Raw genomic sequence first — 21,378 nt, forward strand, 5'->3', positions numbered from 1 at the left:
ATAGCTGCGTGTCATCTGCATAAAACATAATAAACATAATTTACTTTCATGTTAGGCTCCATGAATATGACAGTAACTGCAGCTTGGTTTATTTTAATTTTTTTTATTGCTGATGATTGTATGAGGATCCTTAAAATTCTACTTCTTTGAATGTAAAGCAGGACATTTTTTTCTGTAGTTTCTGACTTGTTAAAGACAAAAAAAATGTCTTGATTAATTATAGAAAATAATCATTAGATGGATCAATCATTGTTAGCTACGGCCGTGCTCGGTTTGAACTGCTTTTACAAAACTCAGCTTTTAGAAAACAGTCCAAAGGAAATATTTGCAGATTAAGTAATTGCAGTGACCAGCGTGTGGTGTGAGCTGCTCGCTTTATGGCTTCAGTGAGGTCAACGACCATCTGTGAATGTTTGACGGAGCACTCCTGTGTGCTCTGTTCTTACCTGTGGTTTAAATGCCCCCCCCACGGTCGAAGGGAAATACAGTACGTGGTTATTCTTCTTCTTGACCTGCGTTCCCTCTGAGCCTGCTGTGTTGTAAAGCACAGAGACATCTGGCGCTGAAACTGTTTGTTTCATTGCTAAGGAGAGAGACAGTCCATCAAGTTGTCAACCTTTGTCCCCCCTGATAGTTAGTCATGCAGATTGATTTGCAGAGACGCCGTCTTCGTTTTTCTCTGTGATGTCGGCAGACATGTCTGGCTAAACGGAAAGTAAGCTGTGTGTGTTGGTGCTGCAGCCTCACTTACTGGTCGGCCATGACAGACTGTGGTGAGACGGGAGGAGCACTGACGGCTTTTATTTCATTCAGCAGTGGGAGATGTTTTCAGAGCATTCACTTAAGTATGACTAACAATCTGCAGTAAAAGTTCTCCGCTCCAATTAAGTGTCAAACTTTTACTGCAGTATGCCCAGCAAAATGTGCTTTAAATATCAAAAGCACATCATTATGCAAAATGAGTGGTATTTATATATATTCTATATTTACTATTTTTTTTTTTCATTATTATAATTAAAGAGGAATATTTTGAGAATTATTCTTTTTTTGTTGTTGTTGAGTTAGTTCAGAAAATCAACAGGACGGCTAGCAGCCAGTTAGCTGAGCACAATGACTTGAAATGTCTCAGCAACAGCAATAAAAAACAACTTCCTATAAGCTTCTGTAAAGCTTTATTCAAACAAAACCACACCAATACAGCAGAGGATCTATTGAATGTTCGCTAACATTAGCCATCATAATTTCAGCTTTTGGTCTCACGACTGTAGCAGAAAAATAAGTTGACGTGAGTGTTCAACTTTTACTTTGTTTAAGTAAGAATCAAGTTTTTCTTCTTTAGTCACGGTCTTTAGCCTCTGACTAAAAAGTAAAATATTTTCCTCGGGCATGGGTGGTGCTATATTTATCCTCTTTGACAGGGAGCCGAAGATAAAAACACGTATTAAGTACCGCAAAATTATATGTAGAGCATGACCATGTGACTTTTAAAAGAAGAATTGTTTGTTTTCAGACTGAAAAGTTGAACTCATGAGCAGTAAATCCATGTTTAATATCATACAGATACAGCCTTACTTAGTCGGATATGACCGTGTTGCTAGTGGAGGCTAATTTTAGAAAAAGTTAAGTCAAATGTTGCCGTCATGATAAATAGTAGAGTCACTTAACTAGCTTTATTAGTTATTGTGCTCCTGCTTTCCTCCATACTTGCTCTTCTGCTCACATTGTTTCCAGACTCAGGAGCTGCTCTCTCCTTCCCCGTACCTGCGTTTGGTTGTTACCACAGTCGGTTCAAATCTTGACTCCAGAACAGGACTCTTTGCTTTTGGCTCAATACGAAGATCTGATAATGCAGAGTTTGTGTTTCTCGTAGCTGAGCTCATCACTTCTCCTGCTATTGATTGGTCCTGTAACGTGAGGAGTTAGTGTTGCTGTCGTGGTGCAGAGTGCCAGCGCTCCGAAGCGGCAGCGTAAACCAATAAAGAGGCGCTTTTGTACGCAGAAGTGGACGGGACAAGTGTTCATGCCGACACTGCTCTGTTTACTGCCACAGGTTTTCTCCTGAGGCCATCCAAACAGCATTTCATTAATTAAGACTGATGATGTAATAATTTAATAATCATGAATGGACACTGGTCAACGCACATGTTCTTTACATATGATCACACATTAGTTCAGTGGCAGCGTTGCATTACTGTCCTGGTGATGATGAATCACAGAGTTGTTGTGGAAGCTGCAGCAAGCATACATTATGTTTATGTATCATCGCCATCGATCGGGCCGATACAGCGTTAGACTTAAGCCATACTATTCATCGTGTCTTCTTTTACCCCTCTCTCCCTCCCTCCCTCCCAACTTTGAATTGGAAAGACATATTGCTGTAAGTGCAATAACGTTACCGCCAAGGGTTGGACAAATCACGGTGCGATTAGTGTGTCTGGAGGCTGAGCTCATGTGACAGCAGGGAGGAGGAGGAAGAGGAGGAGCAGGAGGAAGGGGAAGAAGAGGAGGAGGCTGGGAGGCCTGGTGCACAACCAGGAAAATATACTTTTTTAAACTTCACTTAGAGCTCCAGGAGAGGCAAAATCATTTGGTCTGCAACTTTGGTCAAGACTGAAATGTGCCAACAACTATGGGATTGATTGCTGCGAGACTTTGTAACGACTTTCATGGTTCCCAGAGGATGAAGTTGTTACAAATTACAAATGTTGGGGATCTTCTGACTTTTACTCTAGCATCAGCATGAGGTTGACATTTTAGTTTTTTAGTGAAATGCGTCGATGGGTAGCCATGAATTGTGGTGCAAACATTCCTGCCCCCCTTTTAGCATAAATTGGAACAACTTCGGTGATAATCATCAGGTTACATTTTTTTTTTTTTAATTTTTATAACCAAACACCTGCAAAATAATTCCATTCCCATCAGCCTCAGCTCTACTCTTTTAAGTGGTTAGCGCTAATAAGAACTAAATTGTTTTTTTAAACATTTTTTTGTAATTGTTTTCTGAGTCTACACCTGTTTTATGGATCTTGACAATCATCCATGAAGCACTTTAAACTGCACTAACTTGATATAAAGTGCTATATGAATACAGTTTGATTACAGTGACCATGGTGAACATCACACCCTCTGATCATCAACATTAGAATTACCTTCATGAGCCATGTTGGTGTGAGCAGACATTCAATCTCAGCTTCAGTGGACTCAGCAGTTTTTGATGCTTGTTGCTATGGTCACATTTTAGTCCGTACCAGAAAAAGAGGTTTGATACCCAGCTCTGACTCAAGGTCGCATTTGCATATTACTTGTTTTGTTTGACCAACTGTCCAAAGCACATTGATAATCATTTTAAACTGCATGCAGTATACTGAAAGTCTGTATTTGTGAGGTGGGAACCAGGACGTGTCTGGCATTGCTGCCTGATAATTAACCTTTATGATTATAATCACAGTTCATATCCTTGCAAGATTATTTTCTGTTTTTTTTTACTAATCAGTTGATCAGCTAATTGCTTCTGTACTCGTGAACACAGTAACAACAATACATACAGACTTGTTCAGTTTCTGTGGATTCATCCCTGGAAGAACAACTAAAGCACCTTTTATTTTTAACTGAGCATCAACTAGTATACAAACAGAATATATTGCTAATTTATACATAGGTCAACAACTTTACTAGTAAAGCTGGTTATGATTAATACATGATCATAATTACAGTGAGGCAGCTTCAACACTTCTTTCCATTCAGAACAACTGGTTTTCCCACAAGCTGAACCTGCTGCTGTATGACGCAGACAGTTTTTTTGTTTTTTTTCAATAACACCTTTTACTCTTTATGTCTGCACCAGGTTCGTCACTATGGAAACAGTCATGTACACGCTCTGAGAATACTAATTGAAGTGAGTGTGTGTTGGCATTGACGCACCTCAGTACCGATCAGTGTCTGAGTTTTAAAACTGAGAGTGTGGAAGGAGAATCAGCTCGCCGTGTAAAGACTTTAAGCCACATTACTGTGCCAGCAACACAACAGGGGAGGGGCGGGGGGGGTTAATAATGATGATGAGTCCACATGGGGAGAGTGTTAATGAGAGGACAGGGCAGGTCCAGGGCCTCCTGCTCCAACATGGGCACACACACACACACACACACACACACACACACACACACACACACACACACACACACACACACACAAACACACACGCGCGCGCGCGCGCGCGGAGGCGCAATACTGCAGTTCAGCAAAGTTTCCCATAACAGCTGAGTGGTGTATAGGCTGGTCCACGGAGGCTGCCACTGTAATATAGAGCTGAGTGGTACTGAAGACTGTTGGCAAACGGATGTTTCCTGTCACACTGCATTCTCTGTGTTTAGGTTGACAGCTCCACTCTACTCATGCATTGTATATTCATTACAATGGAAAGCGTGCAGCTTATAGCAGCTAGCAGAGTTTCACAGCAGTAATGGGCTCTTTCTTCATGCAGCACTGTTGTCACTTTCCCTGTGCGCGCTGGTATTCACAAGTCCTCTGAGACTACGGGACTGTTGATTAAGAAAGTTGACATTTGCTGTTGTTGCTATGATGCATTGCTTTTATCTCCCTGCAACTCGTAATATGAGAAGTAATTAGAGGATCCACGAGTGTAATTACTTTACAGCAGGTTGGAGGCATTTAAAGTATTAAAACACGTATTAACAAACAGCTTGGCTTTATGGAATATGATGGTCAATAAGACCAGAACCACTCTTGTAGCAGACAGCCTTAAAGACTCACATAAAATCAGATTTACGTTTCTTTTTGGACGACTAGTCAGGCCTTGCTGCTGTATTAATACTAAAATAGTGTCAAAACACAGTGCATGGAGAAATGCACTCACCCTGTATTCAGCAATGGTGTTCTTTGGATTTAAGTTTCTTTAAGTAATTCTGTGAAGTCACAAACTCACACGCATGTCCACCTTTAGCATGGCTTACTGTCCACCTTTTATGTGGAGCAAAACACCGTCGCAGAGCTAGTATGCTACAAGGCTGAAGAAAACCTGTGGTTGACGTGGGTGTGTCTCACTCAAAAAAGAGCCAGCCAATCAGAAGAGAGGGTCAATGATACCGGTGCACCTTAAACTCAGACACATGTCAGCCTGTTCTTGTTAGAGCTCAAGAGAGAAGTTTAATAACGAAGATTTAAAACTATCTTGAGATTATTTTTAGTCCTTAAAACCATAAAATGATCTCCCAAAGGACATCAAACTGTAAATATAACCAGAAAAGTGTAGAACATGGGACCTTCAATAAGTAAATCTATCTGCATGTTGCTGTCTTTAAGGTTCAGTGGGGATTGCATGTGTCTGGATGTTTTGGTTGGAGGAAAACATGAAGTGAGACATTATTCTGTCTCAAACAGCATCCTCAGGCTCTGGCACCAGCCGGACTCTCTCCACACACTCTTCTCTCTAATGTAGTCAAGCTACATTACTACTTTGCTTATAGTATGTGAAAACACACTGTATTGTATGGGAGCCTGTGATACATAATCTATGGACTCCCTGTTGCAAAGCAGAAAGAGGCCCGCGAAACCTGCAGGTGCACTTCGCTACAATAACAATGGCATGTGCACTTAACGGCTTAGTGTTACGATAACAGCACCTCTGGCTTCGCTTTAAGACCTATGTGGACTCAAAGGTTCACTGCATGACCACTGAATGACCCCGGTCTCACGTCTCCATCTAACCCTCTCAGCCCAACGCTGTGTCCCACATTTCAGAATAACAGTATTATCATTACACCATCCTGACATAAGCTGCATGGTTTTGATGGGTCACTGGATCAGAACCAGCTATCAGGTGCACTGACTGCAAAACCTTTGAAACCCACCTCCCGACTCCTCTCTGTGCTCCTCTCCACCTTCTCATCCTCAGTTTGAATCCGCTCAGCACTGGAGGATCCTGCTCTGTTTGAGCCATGTGTGTCATAACACGTTTTGCTCTCGTGCCAGAAAAGCAAATGGCAAAGCAATAATGTTTTGCGTTGTAAAACAAGCCTGTTATCTCTTTAGCTGACCTTCATATTGGATTTCTGATTTAACAAGCTCGCAAGCTAATTCTGTTTTGAAATTGTGACTTCTTTCCTTAACAAGTTGTCATAAACTGTGCCGAAGGGCTGCTGATGGTGTTCACTTCCTTTGATACACGTTGAAGCTTATTTAATGCTTATTGATTTCTAGAATCTTCACAACTGTGCTGCCTTTCTCTGTTAGAGCCAATGTTACAGCTGAAGTACTTGATGGTGGCTGAGAGGAAGTGGATAGAACGAAGAGGGTTGAAACTAATGAATGAATTTGTCACTTCATAAATGTTTTTATTAATTGGTTCGTCAGGGTATCTTCTTTCCAAACATTAAAAACTCATGAGATCGAGAAAAGCTGCTAATACACACTATAGACTGTATATTAAAGTGGACGTAGTTTCTGGCTCCCAAAAATGAGCCCAGTGCGGAAGTGCCTTAAACTTCAATACCACCGAGTGCCGCTAGAGGTCGACTCCAAAAAGCCTGAAGCTTCATAAACTCCCGTTCAACTTCTCTCATGAAATTCTTAGCCAATACATTATTTCACATTCGCTAAATTCACTCTTCCAGATAAGTATTCTGGAGGTCCATCTGAAAATAATCCCGTCATTAATTATAAAATAAGCTTCAAAAAGATGTGTTTTGGGGGGCGTGTCTGTTTGATTGACAGGCCTGTGGTGCAGTCGGGTTACAGCTATCGGTGGGCGGGATGTGGTATCGCCGGTTTTCCAATCAGATCAGTCAGATCCACTGCTCTCTTGCCCAAATATGGTCACGTTCTGCTCCAATCCGCTCGAGACTAGCAAGATGGCACCGTCCCAATTCCAGACTCAAGGCCTCATAAACCAGTTAGTGACATCACTGCTGGTTGCCGCTTGCTCCTCACCAAAACTTTAGATGATGCGTTGCGCAGACGCTCGTCTTCCACAAGCTGTGTAGCTGCTCTAATCTGTTAACATGGGCGCTGAGATGAAAAGTAAGAGGTTCAGTGATTGTCTCGTGCAGGTGAGCGGTGTGTCCTGGACCTCTGTCCCAATATTCATATCCTAATATTTCTGTGTTTCTTGATGAAGTAAATATTGTGGAATATTCACTGAGAAAGGCTTTATGGATGAAATGACCAAAATAAATTTTCTGCAAAAACAGCAAATTATGAGACCAAAAAAAAAACATATTTTTATCACATTTAAGCAAAATAACCAAATTCAAAGCTGCCATAATGCAGTAGTGTTTATTGATTTTAAGCATTTACTTATAATGGTCCAATACAACAGTGTTGACAGTCATCAATGGTAATTTCCTGTCTATCATCTAATCAACAGTCAGGCCTCTATTTAGAATTAAACGTAACGTGATGAGTTGAATCCACCGCTCTCTGACAGCGTTCTCACGAACAGTAGCTGTTCTGAACTTGTAACAGGGAGAGAGACGTGTTGCAAGCCGATTGCATTACATCTTCCACTGTGGCCATCCTGTTCACCACAAACTGCCGTCTCTCACAAACTTTTGAGGGAAGTCTCCAGCTCTGTTAATGGTCCTGCGCTGCACCTGTTCAGTACGGCTGTGGTGCAGAGCTCCTGACTCCCCTACTGTTTATGAGGGGGGCGGCTTCTAAAAATAACATCTGGGGAGGGCTGTATATCGCCAGCAGGCAGGGGAAACAAGGGAGCAGGGAATTGGCTGCTTGTGTATTCTATCAGACCATGTGGGAATGTTAGTCAGAGAGTTGTTGACTCTCCTATTCCCCCGCCTGCTTTAGTTTGTCATGGCTGTGTACAAAGTGAGGGCAACTATATATTTAGCAGCAGTGATTCATACTCGGCAGATTGCGCGGGTACAGAACACAGCGTGTTTTTAGACTCCACTACAGTAGCATTTGCATTTAGCGCTTGCCCTGAATCATGCAGCCTCCTTACATTCCTTAACAGCAGTTACACCTCACAGCTGAACTCTGATAGAGGTCCTTCTTTGCGTCATTTTTCTCTTTAGTTGTCACATAATCACCCTTTATACACGTTAATGCCAGCTTTGAAAGGGATCTGAAAGTTCACAACCTGTTCACAGTGCTGTCTTTGCAGCGGTGTCGAGTGTACGGCTGCATACTACTGGGCGATGATGTCGTTCTGTTGACGAGTCTTTCATTTGTGTTTTTATTGAACGTGAAAAAGGACGTAAAGAGAAACCTCGTGAAGAGGGCTGACTGAGGAGAGCTTTGAATCCAATTCTTTTTTTCACTTTATAAAAAAGAAAACAAAGTTGGCTGATAACCTATTTTAATATTTTCTTTTGTCCTCAAGAAGTCTCACTTCAGAAATATGTCACTCAGCAGGGGCTCCTCACAGTTTTCATGTCACAGAACCCCACACAGACACATTAGACCATGGAGCTGCAGAGAGGTGAGCGTTAAACCTGACGGGACTGGAAACGTGTTCTCATTTGTAGTGGTTTGTAATGAATCCACCGTGGACGTCTTGACATGGATGGACATCCTCCCACTGATGACCTGCTGTCTGCGCTGCTTCGTAGCCACGAGTTTACGTGTCGCGGATCCAGCCGCATGTTTCTTTTTTCGTAAAGTTGCTCAGAAAGGCGTGACGTCTCGTGACCGTTTACATCTCGGACTGATGAGAGGCAGCCTTTGTTTTTCCTGACACACAGCAGCTCCTTTCAGAGTCTGAGCCAGTTTCACAGCTGACCCGGTCTTATTGTAATTCAGCCCATTAATGAGCCAAATAAAATCTTCTTTATAGGAAACGACAACAGTAAAAGAGCCTACGCTGTGGTAACTGTTGTTTTACTTGGTTGAACAACAAATTAGATAACCAACATCCTCGCCTCACCTCTGTCGTCAGCAAAGATTTTCTTCTTTATTTGGGGAGATTGGCGTCGACCACAGGCCCGTTTCTTCCCGACCTCTGCACCTCCCCAGTGCTCCTGAGTGTATTTCATCATGCTGGCTCAATGCATGTGTTGCAGTGTCTTCCTGCCATGCTGTGCACAGAAATGTGAGCTCTGTACATATGCAGCTTCAGCAGGCCCCGCCCCCTTTTAATGCATCACTCCTAAACAAATAAGTAAATCAAAGTGTAAGTCAATCTTTCTCTGGCCCCCACACAAAGAGAGCATTATTTATACTAATGATTATAGATCAATGTGGTGTCTTATTTCCAGGCTTTTTGGGGGCCCTCACATGTTGGCCCGCTCAAGAGAGTAAAGAGCCAGCAGGAAAAATGTGTGTATTAAATGCAAAAAAAAAACATGCTTTCCTTCAAATCCAAATTGTGCTACATCACTGGATGTGGACGGATCACATGAAACAAACAGGCGGTTATTTGTGGACTTAGGAAGTAGATTCCTTCTATAGAAGCAGGGCTTATACGGAGACAACAGACGCTGCTGGTTTCCTGTGGAGTAGGATGAAACCAGAGCTTTTGTTTTTGAAGCTGCCCCGGTGCTGTGCTCCGCTGCGTGTCTGGAGTGTGAATAAAATGCCCATTTCTTGTGCCACCATCCAGGACCAGGTTTAATTTTAGACCAATCTCCGGCTCACCATGTGCTAACACCCTTGCAGCTGCAAATGCATATCTGCTATTCTCTTTCTGTTTCTTTCTCTTCTTATCTTTCTCCTATACTCCTTTTATCCCATAATATCTGGAAGGCGGAGGCATTAAAGTGTGATCTTGTCAACTTGCACCGGTTTAGTGTTTACAGTCGCGTGTGCACATGTCACGCAACAACAAAAGCAAAAATCTTTATTGCCTTTGCAATTCTGCAGCAAACAAAGCGGACCAACACCTCTGCTGTCTGCTAGCCGAGTCTGGCTCCGTGCAACCTGCCGCATTGGCATTACCTGCAATTAAACAGAGACACATTGGATTATATTTCATAACAGCAAAGCATGAAATTACAGTCATGACGCGTCACCTTTAAATAGCAACACAAACCCAATCATGCACAATCGACAGCTCCGGTTTGAATTTCCCCACCGAAAGCAATCATCCTTCCAAGGTTTTCATTTGGATACTGAATAATTAATTTGGCACACGCCCACAGTTTGTGCAGCCAGTGTGTTTTTGATCAACACAACTCCTTATCCAAAATTTTCATGGCGCTACAGCTTATAGCAGTCTGGCCGGGCTGAGTCGGTCGAAATCAAACGTTTGAGCATTTCTGAGAGAGGGGATTTTATATTGAATGAAGTGCAGTTATAGTGGAGATGTCCAGCGATATTGTATTCATAATATATATTAAAGTCTGAGCGAAGAGATACATTTATACTCCAACAGAGTGGCTCTCCCAACTCAGGCGTTGTACACCTGACAAGGTCATTCGAAGGTGTCACACAATGATCACTGGGAGTAGAAAGGGGGAAAAAAAGAAGCAAATCCTTCAATTCTTCAACACAGATTTACACTTTTTACTTGAGACTTAATTTAATACTATTCTCTTGATTTCAGGCCTTTAAAACCATAAAATGACTTTGAGGAGAGAAAGTCATTCTCTGGTTAAACTCCTCGAGTCCAAATCGTTGGACCCAATTCCAAAATGGATCAGTCGAAAACCTACTTGAACCCAATTTGTATGAATTATTTCTCAGACAAAGAGGGACCTGATCTGGTATGGACATGAGCACTAGAGAGTCAGACCCAATGCTAAGTAGTCCCAATCCAAACAGCAGCACGATGCTCTGTCCATGAACAAGCAACTGGAGTCAAAGTGTAACGATTATGTGAAGAGCAAATATAAAGTCACAGGTCTTAATTCCAAAAGGATTTGGTTTATATGCTTCAAAACCCTCGAATAGTCGAGTGTCTGTACATCAGTGTGTATATTATACAAACAGGAAGTGCTAATAGCTCATTTGGCACATTTTCAAAATGTAAACAAATAAAGGCTGAAAACAGGGCACAGAAGAAGTGTATATACCTGTAGCTTAACACAGCCCATTTGATGATTCTGTAGCGGGTCTTTATGTCCCGATGGTTTCATTATTTTCTGTCATCATATTGGTTCCTGAATACAAATATTATTAAGACCACTGCTGCCTAACACCAAAACAGCCCGAACAGCTGTGACCTGCTGAGGCTTGTAAGACCTGTAAAGGTGTCCTCTGGTATCAGGCACCAAAACGTTGCCGCAGCTCCTTTGAGTTCTGTCGGTTGTGATATGAAGCTGCTGTGGATCCGACTTGTTTCAGCATGTCCCCCCAAAAAACCTCTGATGTCGGTTCATGTCGGTGTCAGTATTTTATCATCACCTCGTCTATTTTCAGACGTAAAACGTAGAACGAAGCAGGTTGTGAAAAAATCAGGGGTCTACTTTCAAATTTGGGGACTGTTGTCTTTGCTATAAAGCAGCAGGTACAGTGGTAGCAGTTGTAAACATTACTGAGGTGGGGATAAAAAAAATGACCCACATACTGTACGTGTTCTGGACGGCATTAAAGTCCCTGACCAGCATACGTGATGTTCCGGTCTCAGCGGGACTTTAGTGAACATTCATTAAACGTGACCCACAGTATCTTTACCAGACTGATATTTACACCTGAAGCCGCTCCGACTCCCCCCTCCACCCCCCCCTCCCCCCCAACTCGCTGCCGGGCACTCGAGCCCCACAAATAGCAACACTGGTCTATGACTCATGTTTTGAGCTGTCTGAGATGCCTGATAGGAAACACACGGATTAAGGGACTCATTAGTCATGTGCAGCAACCACATAGGAAAGACATTGAGGAGAGGTGACTGAGGGCACTGGGTCAGCACATGTCCAACATCAAACCTTCACCCAAACCCGCAGTGACCTCGTCCAGTCGTCTCTTTTCATGCCAACGTCTCCTCTCCCAAGAGTCTCCTTTCCAGTTTCTTTCATCCCCCATCCGATCTCTTGCTTCTGTCTATTCCATCCACCCTCTTGCCTTGATCTCCATTCCTTCTCCCAGCCCCCCCCCATCTTCTCCATGTGCCTTCTTCCATCTTCCTCTGTCACCATTAAGCCTCCTTTATCTCTTCATCTTCTGAACCCCCAAACCAACCAAACTTTCCTGTTTCATAATTATATTATTGTCCGACTAAACTCCCAGCTGCCACCGTTGTCTTCCTCTTGTTCTCTGTCTAAACCTTCATCTTCACCTCTGCCTCACACCCCTTCCTTCACCTCACCACACTCCAACCCCGCCGAGTCCTTCCGAGAGAAGCGGTTGTCGTAATTTTGAAAATGCTCACAAACTACACCTCCAGCCAACCTCTTCTTCAGCTGTCATTATTCCATGCAACATCCCTCCATTACCCAACCAACACGTAGCACTGAACCCTCCCTTCTCCTCCTTCCAACCCCCCGACCCCCCCCCCCCCCACACACACACACACACCACCACCACCACCCCCCACCCCCCACCCCCCGGTTCAGCCCCCACTTTCCTTGTTCTCCGTCTCCAGCTTCAGCACGCGCCGCTTCCCATCTGAATCCATCTCCTTCTCCTCCTCTCGGGCTCGCGAACACGGCGCCGATGCCCCGATGGAGGTCAGCCTGGTCTCTGTCTGCCGTGAGAGGCGACAGAGGGACGAAGGCAAGGTGAAGCGTTTTCAGCGGCCGCCGTAGCGCTGTGTGTCGGGAGGAGACGGCAGAGAGGGAGCGAGGGGAAGAGCGAGGGGAAGATCGAGGGGAGGATAGTGTGATCGAGAGAGAGAGAGAGAGAGCGAGAGCAGGAGGGTAAAAGCAGAGCGGGGACGAGAGAGAGAGAGAGAAAGTGGTCCTGCACTCACTGCTCACATCGTTGGCTGGCTGGCTCACTCACTGTTGACGAATGAGCTGTCTACCCACGGGGCTGGGAAACGGCAGCTTGTGACAAGCTGGGGAGAGAGGAACATGAATGTAATGCGCACCTTGCCTCGTTTGCTTTCAGATACCGGCCAGAAGAAGACTCCAGAAAAGAAGGATGGGAGGCGCATGTCGTTCCAGAGACCCAAAGGGACCACCGAATATTCTGTGAGTAACGCGCAAGCAACTCTGCTCCCTCTGTGTTAACGTCTTCATGTGTTTTTGACGCTTTTCCGCTCCTCTCCTCTGCTGCTGCTTCTCTGTGTGTCTGTTGCTGGTGCTCTCTCTACCTCTGAGTAGCTCCCGCAATATTCAGGCTGTAGCGGCTGTGTTTTTGTTGTGAAGGCACCGTGTCTGACCATGCTCGGTAGCTCATTAGTGAAGGGGAGAAGCATTTTGGGGATTTTGCCCGTCTTAACACGTGTACCTCATTCTCCAACTGTTTACATAAAGAGGGCAGCGTGTGTGTGTGTGTGTGTGTGTGTGTGTGTGTGTGTGTGTGTGTGTGTGTGTGTGTGCGTGTGTAAAAAAGGCATGCAGAGCGACTGATAGAAATCTTAGGAAACAGTGAATCCTCTGTTAAAGACTCCGCGGCAGCACAACGCTCAGCTCCATTTTGCATGTTGATGTAAAGGAACGAGAGAATTGCAGCCGCTGTGTTCGCTCCTCCAGCTGGACCACAGCAGGACGGACAGGCAGCAGCGCTGGCAGGATGGTTTATTTGTTTTTCCACTCGTTCTCTGTGCCGGGAATCGGCGAGCATTCCACCACAGAGCTCAGTGTGCTCGCGAATGACCTTCCAACTGCGTTGTCATTTCTATTGATTTAGCTGTTGTGTAGGAGATGGGGAGGGGAGGGGAGGGAGAGGAGAGGGGAGGCAATAGAGAGAGAGAGAGAGAGGGGGAGAGACGGAGAGAGAGGACTCTGGTTCCCTGGCATGAACTGAAAATGGAGCTCTCTGTGCTTTGCCTCGTTGTGTTCTTCAAATGACCCTCAAATCCAGCTGCAGTCAGACTGCTTTTCCTCGCCTTTCTCTCCGTGGCAACAGTGAGGAGTGGGATTGCCGTGGCTCAGCTCTGGCCGTCCGCCTGCCTGCTGAGGAGATGAAGGGAGCCGGGAAAAAGGAAAGGGAGCGAGGGGAGGGGGGAGGAGGGTTTGTGGTCTCTTACCATCATCATTTCTATCCCTATTCCCAAACCCGTCTCTTTTTGTTCCCGTTAATTGTGGCAATCTCTCTGCCGTCGGGTCTCTCTGGACGTTGCTCCTTGCTCCAGGAGCTACTGCAGGTTTGATTGGCTCTCTAACACCCCAGCGACACCACCTCTACCTCTACTGCCTGACACACCTGTCAGTCATCCGAGACCTTCTGATTGACAAGGCCCTTGTTTACCTTGCCGGGGCTTGAACAGCCTAAACCGTTACAACAGGATATTTGTCAGAGCCAAAGCACCGTGTCACGGCCCTGATATGAGCAACAGGGCCACAGAAAGCCAACGAGATGGACAGAAACCCTGGAGGTAAAGACAAATGTGGGGAAATTTAGTGTTTAGTTTGGGGGAAAGAGAAGATCCATATCTCAGTCAGTCAGCATACCAATCCTGGTCTTGTCAGACATCACTCTCTCTCTCAGTCGCCCCCCCACCCACCCCCGCCCCACCCCCTCCCGCTAGATTGCTGATCGTGTGATGGATGGATGGAGCTCTGCCAATGATTGTGTCCTGTAGCTTGACATGCTGCAGCGGCACGTAGCAGGCTCTGGGCCGCCGACAGTGTTTAAAGCGGTATAACCGAGCCTCCCCGGCACCGTGAGAGACACATGACCGTGTGATTGAGAAGCGGCTTTATCTTAAACTCATCTCCCACTCAGCGAGGACAGCCGGCAATGTTTCCTTATTTCACTTGAGAGCAGATAAGTTCATAATCTATTGCCCGGCACCCACAGGAAAAAGGAGGGTTTCCGCTTATGCCCCCCCACCCCTCTCCACACACGCACGCACGCACGCACGCACGCACACACACACACACACACACACACACACACACACACACACACACACACTGCCCACCCCGCCCCTTCCCTTTTTCTTTTTTTTTAAAATATTTCTTAATTTTCTCATGTTGACCTGTGCAGCTGCAACCAATCTGCCTAGACACTGATAACACCGGTCCATTCAGCCGAGTCCAGCTATTGGCTGACCTGCATCCAATTAAAAAAGTGTTCGAAGTCTCCGGGAACAACAGAGATAGATGAGGAGACAGAAAGACGCAGACCGAGAGAGGGGACAGGGGGGCAGTCTTCCCACAGACGGCTTGTGCGGACGGTCACTCAAAGTCAAACAAAATGAAGAGCCGAGAACGTGCAGGCCGCACGTATTTACCTCCAGACACGCCGGTTTTATCGCACCGTGGACACAGATGCTCCAGTTGGGTTCACAGACCCACTGGGTGTCCCGACCAGTAAGAGGTTCCCGTTCATCACATGACGCGGCGTTTTACTCTTGTTGCTCTGGCCCTCATATCTATCGGTTATTGCAGCAATTGATCTTGAGGCATTGGTAAAAAGAAGTGAGGTGGGACAGGAAGTGGAGTGTTGTCAGAGTGTTGTAAGCAAGTTTAGGCCGATAACTTTGAGGTGAAATGTTGGTAACGATCCTTCACTTCACAGAGACACGGTGCACACAGCTCCTCTATTACTTTATATTTAGTCAAATCAATAGTACGCGTGAATATTTTAGGCTTTCGTTTAAAGAAAGAATGAATGAAGGGATAATAGTGATATAATATAATAGTGTGAAGTTATAGAAAGTTTTACTGCCTGAGAAGTGGACATGCACCAGATCAGGTTGTTTTACATCCAGATGGTTAACAGTCTTTGAGGAATCTGGAAATACCTGCAGGACCAGGGTATGTATCTTTCTGGCTTTTTTACAGGTTGTCTAGTATTTGTGAAAACTGGATGCTTATGAATGTAAGGTAATACTTAAGAGTCACGAACTGGGGCTATACCCAACTATGATATTTACAATAAATGTAACTTTTTTCTGTTAACTGTACTCTCTTCCAAATATATTTGGCCAACCTGAGGAGTTTGTTGAAAGCTTGTCTAATCGGGGTGTCCTAGTGGCCTAGATTTATTAGATACTATCCATGAAGCTGAAACATCCCAGATTCGTCTCTGTACTGCTTCTAATAAGAACAAATATGCCTTTATTTGAATAGAAATACACTTTGATTGTATTTCGTCTCCCCCTTAGACTTCTTTTGAGTGTCTTCAGCTGCTTGGTGAGTTCAGTGTTATCATAACCAAAACTACAAAGTTTACATCGTAATCAACTGGAATTATTCTTTGATGCTGAGTCATGTTACGTCAGGTTTTTGGCCTGAACATCCGTACCCACTCTCTCTTTCAGTCTATTACAGGGCTCTCAGCAGAACTGGCACGGCAGAGCTCTCATTACATTTTGTATAGTGACACTAGAGAGCCGTTCGGAGGGGAAGGGCTGTCTGGGTACCAGATTTGTAGGCCTGGGAAGAAAAAAAGGAAGTTGTCAGTGTTCATGATACAGTCATACAGGCCAACAACACGAGCAGTCAGATGGAATTATACAGTGTATGTGCTCTAGTTGGTTGTAGAAAAACAGGGATCATATGACTCAGTTATGTGGAAGGAAATAAGTGGTGTGTATTAAATTCAATTTTTAGCCATGTTAGCAGCATGGCCTTTGGTATGGCAAGGTCAGTCAGTTGACCAATCAGTCTGTCGCTCCATCACTTTGATCCAGACTGATTTGATTACAGTGAAAATGATTTACAGACATGTATTAAGCCCGGAGAATAAACTTTCATTAGTCCTTTTTGACCAAATGAAAGTTGTCATTTATACGTAAACATCTACTGGATGAGTTGGTACATTTGGACAGTCATGGTGCCGAGAAGATCGATCCTAATAACTTTGGTGATCCCAAGATGTTTCTTCAAAACCACTGAATACAATGAATGTGGCTTTTGCATGAAATGTCTCAAAGAATATTGGACGAACAGTAATGAAATTTATTCTCCACGTTCATGCTCCGCTCCGGATGAATTGGTGATCCGTCATGTTGACCCGTCTCTTGGTTATGATTAATAGCTTTGGGAATGTTTTTAATTCAGCAAAGAAAATGTTAAATGTTGCTTAAAAACAAGCAAACACACAGGAATTTCCACAGGAATTTGTTATTTATAAATAACAAAAGTGTCGCTTAAATACTTCTATAACGGATCGAAGAATAAGTAAACAAGCCTACAAATCTGAGCATGAATTCAATGCAAGCTTTTTTGTGTTTGACAGTTTTAGTCCATTTTTGTTTGAAATTAAAGAACATGAGCTTTTGTACCAACGGTATATCTTACATACTTTGCAGATGCAACTCTGTACTTATGTGACTTGAAGTCTGAAGCAGATGTGCCATGATTTGACCAGATGTGAGGAAGGTAAACGATGGTAATGGTGCAGCTGTGGTCACTCTGCATCACCAGTCTGCAAGTTCTCTCTGCCGGGCTGAGAGGAAGCTCTGTGGGCATTAGATGAGTCATACACCATGCACCAGGTGTGTGCGCATGCACACACAAAGACATAGACAAACACATGCACACGTCAGTGGCAGTCTTAACTCTGCACCCTCCTGACAATCAGTCACTCTGATTGCATTATCCAGCGCTGGGGAGGAGAGGGGATCCCACTGTTTGAGCTCCTGTCTGAGAGCAGCAGAACAAGTCAGTAGATGATGGAGAAATGATGGGACTGGAGGGGTGTGTGGATAATGACGGTAGAAGTGACGGAGGACGGGATAGTGGAGAATTCATGTGGAGAAGGAGACCGATGGATCGGTGAAAGAGGAGACTAATACAGTACAATCCCCAGATGTCAGCAGCTCACTCTCTTACCTATTAGTCAAAGTGTTGTTTTATTACACATGTTCCACCTACACGTTCCAGCCTGTGATTTTTGCCTAAATTTAGCTGAAATGGAAAGCCAGGGAGATACGACCTGGTGCCAGAGTGTGTCATCGCGAAGACCTTTTTAAAACCAAAAAATGGAACGTCTGGACAAGGTGTACGAGTGTTGCGTTAGCTACCTGCAGATGCTTTGTTTGAGTACTGACCAACAGCTGATGTTAAACGGGTGTTTAACAATAGTCTATTCAGTTATACTTTAAGCACATGACATTACGATTTGAATCCCTTTAATCGTAACGTTTGGCCGTTCAGAGCCGAGCAGCAGCTGCTCCTGTCGTTCAATGACACTATCGCATCAGCTGCCGTTAGCCGACCAGCTAAAGGACTGAGAGCTGTCAGCTGGTCACTTTAAATTATATCTCCAGCTTTGCTGTCAGATGTAACTTTCAGTGTTAGATGTAACATTACGTACCGGTAGTTATTTCTAAATATAAAGCCACTTTTGAATGTAACGATTTGAAATGTGAAGAATCATTTTAGTACGGGTGAAACGATATGTGACGGTTTGGTCTCCCACATTCAGGTTTGAGACTTCTTCGGTTCGGTGCAGCCTGTGATCCAAACATTTACTGTCGGAAGTCTTTTGTGTCAGAACAAAAGTTCTCGATCACAAGTTCCCACCAGAACGTTTTGGCCCGTGCACCACTTGTTGTCTGTCAGCCACAGCACGCTACATGTAGCAGCGTTAGCTGCGGAGACTTGGCAGACTCTGTGTGAATTTGATTAAATCTGAAAGACGTATTAATTCACTTCACATATCCATTTAAGGGGCCACTATGTGGAGCTCAGCTCACACAGAACGAAGCACCGAGCTCCGGCTCGCTTTGTTCCACAGATGTAAGGGTTAGTGGTCAGTGTTGACTAAACAAGAGAAAGGCCGTTTTAAAGCTGAATTTACACTGCTGGCTGTGGTAAAAGGTCATTTTAAGTTAATAAGGACGATGTTGCACTTGTTTGATTTGATTTGATTGAGTGTATTTCGATTTTGAGTATAAACTGGTCAGTCTCTTCTTATTGAGTGCCTTAATTGTTATTTTAAGAATCATGGCCAATTGGACACTTCTGAATGTTTTCATTGTTTTAAAACTAAATGATAAAAATGTGTTCTTATTTATAAATGTCTTTTGTTTTATCTGCTGTACTGAAAACATACCAAACTACGACTCCAAAACCGAGGCACATACCGAACTGAACTTTATGTTTGCCCCTAAATTTTAGGTGAACTTGTGAAGAAAATTGGTTTTCCAGACACAGGTGAACTCTTGTCTTCACTAAGATATATGTCAGTGGCACAGTTCATTCCCAGTGTGCATATTAATCCAATATTTGTCCTTTATATGAGTCTATAATCTGTTACGATTCTTGTTTCTTTATGCAAACAAAAACTAAATTAGTTGTTTGTTGAGTTTTCTGTGTGAAATATCAATTATTTCATAGTAATATTCTGATTTAATGTACTCATAGCTTACACAGTATTTACATGCCCCCGTTAGATGAGCATACACCCCATAAATAAATAATAATATAATAAAATACATTTCTGTCATTGTGAGCTTTTTTTTTTTTTTTGCTTTACTGGGACGTGTTTCTCTTTTAAGTTGGTGAATCAGTGGAAAGGCCATCAAAGCCTGAAGCAGCAGGTCAGAGCCCGACACAAGGAGGAGAGACGGGAAGCGAGACAGCTAACTTGCTCAGCGTTGCCTTAAAAAGGACGAAATGATGTGACTTTCCTCCGTGTCAGTTAATGCGGCTCTGAATTTAGATCTGCAAATGACCGGCAAGGGTGTAGTTGCACACAATACACATACCATTAGGGTAGTAACGACAAAGTCACCATGGCAACTGTCATGCTAAAGCTGGGTTTCATCCTTCATTATAAAATGAGGAGCGATAGCTGCTCTGATGTGGCATTAAGGGTGATTAAACTGTACACTGAGGTTTTATTTCCAGTTTGATGGCAACAAAGTCGATTCATTACGGTTGGTTTTTTTTCGTACTCTTTTTCCAGTCATTTAATTTTTTCCACTCCCTTTTTTATCCTTCATTCAAAATCTGAAGGCACAAAAGCAGGTCCTGTATAAAAGGTGTGAATCAGCCTGCCCCTGTGAATGATTAAACACACTTCTGCTGAATAATCTAACCCAGAAGTCAAAGCTCTGTGATTACATCTCTTATCCTGTGTTGACCTTTTGCAGTAGCGCTTATAGATTTGTTCTCACGTTCCATACTTAATGGCAGCAGACTCTTAAATAGAGCTATTAGTCTTTAGCCGTCCTGGACGAGCGCCCTTGTTGAATCTGTGCATCCTTTCTTGTTTGACAAGGTGACCATTAACTGGATGTCAGTCATTCTCAAGATGGCTGCCGTGGCCTTCCTCTACCCTTCTCCTCAAAAACAGGGATGTCACCCGAACAGGAAGAAGCTTAATTACTCAGCCCCAGTTTGAGATGAATAATGTGTATTATTGATCCGCAGGATAAGAAGATAGGGTCCACCTGCCATTAGTGGCCATGATCCTGATTGTTATTAATCTCACTTTCTCTCTACCCCCTTCCCCCCTCCCCCATACCCCTCGTCCTGTTGTCAATGTGTCAATAAGAGGTCTTTATCAGTGGGTCACATTTGCATGTCCCCTGTCCTCTGGCCTTAATTGAGTTAGAGATAGCTCCTTTTACAGTACGATCAATGGCTGCATCTGTGAGGCTTGTTGGAGGCAGACGCACATTTGACCTGATGCTCCTGTGACGTATGAAGCTCGCCGTGTTGCTAATATTTCTATCTCACGAGGATGAAGTTATTAATTAAGCTTAAAAGGCAAACTTGAATCATACTATTATTCCACCGCTTTTTATGCCAAGAACAGCCCACCACCTGGCTTCCCCAGTGTTTACTTCATTCATCACTGGATATTTATACCCATTTTGATTGGCTGAGCTCCTGATACAAGAACTACCAGAGCAGCTATTTGATACGAGAGCCAGCAACTGTCATGGGTTAGGTTGAGCTATTTGTAGAGCGAAAAAGCAGAGGTGTCTTGAATACGAGACAAATAATGTGACCTTGTGTTGCAGAATGTAGAAGAAAACCTTCTAAGAGAGCGTTTTAATCAGCTGTAAATGTCCTGAAGGTCCTATAGGCTCTGTGCTGAGCAACAGAGCAGCTATAAAGCTAAAAATAAATAGTTCATGGATGAGACGTTAGCAAATAGCACCTAGGGAGAATCGATGCGTTGCACTGGAGTGGCCTGGATGAAAAGCTCTGACACTGTAGGAGACCGACTGATTATTAACTCTTCATCTTCCTCACTCACATCAACAGAGAAACTCTCTTTTGACCCAGAAAACAAAGAGATGAGTCTTGAAATGCTGGTCAAAAACCAAGGACATCACACAAACACCGAACACGGGGTTGTAAATAGTTTTAGGATGGAAGGATTGACGATCAATGTCTTGGGTATACTGAAGCCATTATTCAGCTTTTTATGGCCATGTTGTAAATACACGGC

General features: G+C 43.9%; 1 protein-coding gene across 6 annotated transcripts in view; it reads left to right on the forward strand.

Annotated features, from left to right (window-relative positions):
* Nucleotides 1-21,378, forward strand: part of oxr1a (oxidation resistance 1a) — a 169,442-nt gene that overhangs the window by 103,550 nt on the left and 44,514 nt on the right. For 5 of the 6 annotated variants that reach the window (XM_069143460.1, XM_069143459.1, XM_069143462.1 and 2 more), the window contains one exon: nt 12,961-13,043. In XM_069143460.1, coding sequence (XP_068999561.1) covers nt 12,961-13,043 — 83 coding nt within the window. Of the gene's footprint in view, nt 1-12,610; nt 12,630-12,960; nt 13,044-21,378 lie in introns of those variants that run through there. The other variant, XM_069143461.1, reaches the window with a different exon arrangement.

Source organism: Embiotoca jacksoni, unplaced genomic scaffold (assembly GCF_022577435.1).
Source record: "Embiotoca jacksoni isolate LCO1_2020_lvr unplaced genomic scaffold, fEmbJac1.0.p SCAF_11, whole genome shotgun sequence".
Lineage (NCBI taxonomy): Eukaryota > Metazoa > Chordata > Actinopteri > Embiotocidae > Embiotoca > Embiotoca jacksoni.